At 42.9% G+C, this 5,906-nt stretch overlaps 1 protein-coding gene across 1 annotated transcript; it reads left to right on the top strand.

Annotated features, from left to right (window-relative positions):
• Positions 1 to 2,733: 2,733 nt before the first annotated feature.
• On the top strand, positions 2,734 to 3,581 carry LOC141690458 (uncharacterized). The gene is made up of 2 exons (XM_074495255.1): positions 2,734 to 2,966; positions 3,233 to 3,581. The coding sequence occupies exons 1-2, from the start codon at positions 2,734 to 2,736 to the stop codon at positions 3,579 to 3,581; spliced, it is 582 nt and encodes a 193-aa protein (XP_074351356.1).
• Positions 3,582 to 5,906: the final 2,325 nt, after the last annotated feature.

Genomic DNA, 5,906 nt, shown 5'->3' on the forward strand with positions numbered 1-5,906 from the left:
AGTGAGATTTACAAAGCCTGGAAAGTAACCCCAAGGTAGATGATCCTCAAAGACAGGACGCGCCCTTAGAGAGTGAAAATGAACGTGAGGTTGAGGCTCCTCAAAAGAAGGACGCACCCTCCATGTTTGTAAAGAATAATTCTCCTCTAACTGAGGACGCATCCTCCACACCTGCAATGCATGAAACTATGCCTTATCCTGAGGTGGATGCTCCTAGCTGTAAGGATGCGCCCTCAAGTGCAAGAATGGAAGTGGAAGACCCCGGGACTTTGATTTCAATATGGATCCTAGGATCCCTATGCCTGCCGAGAAAACGGGGCCAGCTGAGGACACAATATCTATTCCAATCAATAAAGATGACCCAAGCAAGATTTTGAAAGTAGGATCTCAGTTAAGTTATGAGATGAGTGAAAGGCTCACCCGTTTTTTGATTAAAAATCTCGACGTCTTTGCATGGAGTCATTCAGACATGGTTGGGATCGACCCGGGAATAATATGTTATCGATTGAACATCTTCCCTAACTGCACGGGCGTACGACAAAAGTGTCGCCCGGTGAGCGGAGAAAGAGCGATAACATTAAAGGAGGAGGTAGATCGACTGTTGGAAGTTGGGTTAATTAAGGAATCTTTCTACCCCGAGTGGCTCGCAAATCCGGTGCTTATGAAAAAACCAAATGGGAAGTGGAGGACGTGTATAGATTTCACAAATCTTAATAAAGCCCGCCCGAAGGATAGTTTTCCACTCCCACAAATTGATCAGTTGGTCGATGCGACGGCAGGATATTCCTTGTTGAGCTTCATGGATGCATACTCCGGTTACAATCAAATTCCAATGTACGGCCCCGATCAGGAACATACATCATTCATGACCGATAGAGGGTTATATTGTTATATAGGAATGCCATTTGGATTGATCAACGCAGGCGCGACTTACCAACGGTTGGTAAATATGATGTTTAAAAATCAGATTGGAAAGACCATGGAGGTGTATGTAGATGACATGTTGGTTAAATCGAAGGAGCCAGATGATCATATCAAGCACCTGATGGAAATGTTTAACATTCTAAGGAGGTTTCGCATGAAGTTGAACCCACAGAAGTGCGTATTCAGTGTTGAGTCAGGCAAGTTTCTTGGATTCATTGTCAATCATAGGGGAATTAAAGCTAACCCTGCGAAGATCAAGGCACTGCTAGACATGAAGTCTCCCATGAGTGTAAAGCAGGTGCAAAGCTTAACCGAAAGAATCACTGCGTTGAATCGATTTGTCTCCAAATCATCTGACAGATGTAAGGAATTCTTTAAGGCGATTAAGGTGGCAGGGAAAGACTTTGTGTGGACACCAGAATGCGAGGAAGCTTTCAGGAGGATTAAAGAGCAACTGGGGAATCCTCCCATATTGTCAAAACCATTGGGTGGAGAGTCTTTAATCTTATACCTTGCAGTTTCGGAGTATTCAATCAGTGCAGTATTGGTGAGAGAAGAGGATGCACAGCAGTCTCCAGGGTATTATGTAAGTAAGCGGCTGCATGATGCAGAGACTCGCTATATCAGAATGGAAAAGTTGGTTTATGCCTTAATTCTCCCATCAAGGAAGTTGTGCCCATATTTCCAAGCACATAGAATTGAAGTCCGTACAACATATCCTCTGCGACAAGTCCTTCACAAACCAGAATCATCGGGAAGGATGTTGAAATTGGTTGTGGAGTTGGGACAGTTTGACTTGGAATACATGCCTCGCATAGCAATCAAAGGGCAGGCCCTAGCTGATTTCTTGTTAGAATTTATTCTGAAGCTGATGATAAGGCTCTGGCGGTGTTACACCCGTCTCATCCTGAAGAAGTTTTAGAAGAATTTCCATATCCCTGGTGGATTTTACATATGGATGGAGCAGTTAACAATGGAGGAGCAGGCGCGGACATAGTGCTTATATCTCCGGAGGGCCATCATCTGATGAGCGCAATTCACTTTAAATTCTATGCAACGAATAATGATGCGGAATATGAAGCACTGATTAATGTCCTAAATATCGCTTTGGAAATGGGAGTGCGGAATCTAATTGCAAAGAGCAATTCCGAGTTGGTGGTGAACCAAGTAAATGGGGGGTTTCAAGCTCGAGGACCGCGAACGGAACTATACTTGAGGTGCACGCAGCGGATAATTCTAAAGTTCAAAGAGGTTAGATTGGAATGTGTACTGCGAGAAAAGAACAGTAATGCGGATGCTTTGGCAAAAATGGGGTCCCAGCAGGAGGCCGTGTTGTTGGGATCTATACCCTTAAAAATCCAAGAGATTCCTAGCATCCCGGAGGTCGAAGTGATGCAAGTAGATGAGGCTCCCAAGAAAACTTGGATGACGCCCATCATTGCCTACATTCACAAAGGAACAGTCCTTGAGGATAAGTTTAAGACCCGATGACTCCGCTACCAAGCAGCGAGGTATGTGGTGTATGATGAAGTTTTATATAAGAGAGGCTTCAATCAGCCGCTGCTTAGATGTGTTGATGAAGAATAAGGAAATTATATTTTGAGGGAAGTACATGAAGGAATTTGTTGTAATCACTCGGGGGGTAGCTCGTTGGCGATGAAGGTTCTACGCCAAGGTTATTATTGGCCTACGATGAAGGAGGATGCTACGAATTTTGTTAGAGCATGTGATCACTGCCAACGCTTTGCAAATTACTCATCTATGCCAGCGACGCTGTTAACACCTATGCTGAGTCCATGACCATTTGCCATGTGTGGGATTGATCTTATTGGGGAGTTACCCAAGGCTAAAGGAGATGTCAAGTATGCGGTGGTTGCAGTTGATTACTTTAATAAGTGGGCAGAAGCTATGCCACTGGTGACTATCACCGCGAAGATAATCAAAGACTTTGTCTTCAACTCCATTGTGTGTAGGTTTGGGATACCTTATAAACTTTTCTATGATAACGGGAACCAGTTTGATAGCAAGGAATTACGACAACTGTGTGAGGATTTGAAGATTAAGAAGGAATTCACGACAGTCTATCATCCGCAGAGTAAAGGACAAACAGAGGCTATAATAAAATAATAAAGCATACCCTCAAGACCAAACTAGAGGAACACAAAGGGAATTGGCCCGAAGAACTCCCAAAAGTGTTGTGGTCCTACAACACTACTCCCAGATCTACTACGGGAGAATCTCCGTTTATGCTCACTTACGGGTCTGAAGCTATGGTTCCCGTGGAAGTTGTTTCATGATCGCTTCATAGAGATCGTTACACGGAGGAAGATGCAGAAGTTAACCAGAGGCTTCACTTGGACCTTTTGGAAGAAACGAGGGAGAATTCCCAGTTAAGGCTCGCGGCATACCAACAGCGTGCTGCAAGGTACTACAACAAGAAGATAAAGGGACAACTGCTAAAGGTAGGGGATATGGTGCTCAGGAAGGTGATGCCAAACACAAAGAATCCCCAGCATGGAGTATTTGGGGCTAATTGGGAAGGACCATACAGGATAAAAGCAATCTTATGGAAGGGGACTTATCACCTTGAAGACTTGGAAGGGAAGTTGGTTCCGCGAGCATGGAATGCGGAGCATCTCCGAAAGTATTATCAGTAAGGTGCGGCTTTGGCCCCTTACATATTATGTTTATATTTTCAGTTATATACTCAGGGCTGTCCCCGAATCATAGACTAGAAGCAATAAAATTCCTCCTAGCTTAGGGGGTAGTGCATGCACTATCTACCTTAGAACTAGTTGAAGGATCATATTTTTGAATAAATTCCCCACAGAGCATAATAGCCACTGGACCGATGCACTTTTGACACTGGAGCGCATTATTCAATAAAAACTTTGAACATTCAAAACTTTTTGTCATTTGAAAAATGAGTACGATATGACGTGTCCTGAGATCAAGACGCGTCCTCAATAGTATAATTTCCATAAAAATATATTACCAGACAGAGAAAATGAGGTTGATGCTCCTGTTAGTAAGACGCACCCTCCTAGAGCAATGCCCCACTTTTAACATTTCATGAAATGGGATTAAAAAAGTGAAGTTAAAGTAATTTCTAAAGTAATCTCATGCCCCTGGAAAAGTAGTCCAAAAAACAAGGCATGTCCAAAAGTGAGGACGCGTCCACTATCTAATTCTCAATGTAAAATGATACCATAAGCATGGGTGATGTAATTTACTTTTCAGATAAAAGGATGACACGCCCTGGCTCAGGACGCGTCCAGACTGATATCAATCACTGTATTAATTTGAGTTATCTCGAAGCACTTATTTTCTAAAAATAAAGGACGCGTCTATATATTGTGCATCACATAACAGGAATGACTGAGGATGTAAAAACAAGCTATCATACTGAGAAAAACTTAAAGTGCATAAATACATCATCCAGAAGTTTGAAATAGTCAAAATACGAATATAAATTGCAAGGCTTAAAGGGACCTGCACCCTTGGAATAGTTCAGAAAAAGTTCATAAATAAAGAAAGGTGCGTCCTAGGCAGGGGGCGCGTCCTGAGGTTTGTCCTGATCTTTTGGAGGAGAAGGTGGAGGCTGGGCTTGAAGTGGAGAAGGCACAGGGGACGCGTCATCCTCTTCCAGGCCTAGGATGATCCTTTTGCTCTTTATAGAATCTACAGCTCTGATTCTGAAATCATTCACCCATTTTTGGGTATCCTCATCAAACTTAGAGAAAGTGTATTCTGGGTCATTTGCTATGAACCCAGAACACCACTCCTCAAAGCCGGCTGCAAACCCATTCTGGTACACCAGTTTCTTCTCTTCCTTCCAGCCATGAACTCTGTCATCATTTAGAAGATCCAAGTCCAGTTGCATTTTGGAGTTTGCAGCAGTAACTTTATCAGCAGCCTTCTCCATAACAGTGATATGCCTATCAAGACGTGCCTTCTCCAGCTACAATGCAAAGATCTCAGCATCTTTTTCCTTGGTGAACAATGTAATGCTCTTTTCCAGAGATTTGATTTTGTCTTCAGCCTTGCTTTTGGCAGTATCAGTGGTCGCTAGACACGCCCTCATCCTGGAAGCCATATTAGCACTCTGCCTTGCATGCAGATGGAGTTCAGCTGCAGCCCTTACCATGGCATATTCAGTTTGCTCCTCTGTCCTGAAGGTCCAGCCTCTCACCTCATCCTCAGTAAAAGTTCCAGAAGAGGATGCGGCCAGGTATCTGAGGACAAAAGATTGATCATCTAGAACCATTTTCTAGCGCTTAGAGGGCGCGTCCTCCTTGTCTGGGATGTTCACCACGGTTGTATAAGCAATTTTTGGAGGAAGAGAGGGAACCACAACAGGTGATGGATCCTTGGTTTTTGGATCAGGTTTCGTAGGAACATGCTTGGTCCTCCCAGCTTTCAGTTTTCTGGAGGCCCCAATAGCAAATACTTTGGGAAGAGAAGTCATATCTATAAGATAACATGAAAAACATTATTCTTGGACGCATCCAGATAAGAGGACGCGCCCTTCTGATAATAAACTTATAGCAAAATGGAAAATGACAAGTATGCATGTTATGACTTTGATTAAAAATTGGAATCTTGGACCCGTCCTGGGTACTATGATGCGCCCTATATAACATGGCACGTCCTATTTGTATAAAGAAATGAGTAGCAAGTTTACAGCAATGAGTAGCATTATGAAATGGTACAGGAGATGGAGACGTAAATATAACAGCTTTATGTGAACATCAAAATTACCCATATCATAAGACAATGCGTCCTGATGATATGACGCGTCAAAAGCAAATGTATGGGCTATGAAGAAATGTATATGTATCAAACTGAGTAAAGATTATGCATGTAAAAATACATGTGTGACGTGTCCTAATTCTACGATGCGTCCTAAGTATGATAACTTTTACCCTGCTCTAGGTCTACTTGTCTGCTAATGTCAAGTTGAACTAGCTCTGTAGCATCAA

Source organism: Apium graveolens, chromosome 10 (assembly GCF_009905375.1).
Source record: "Apium graveolens cultivar Ventura chromosome 10, ASM990537v1, whole genome shotgun sequence".
Lineage (NCBI taxonomy): Eukaryota > Viridiplantae > Streptophyta > Magnoliopsida > Apiales > Apiaceae > Apium > Apium graveolens.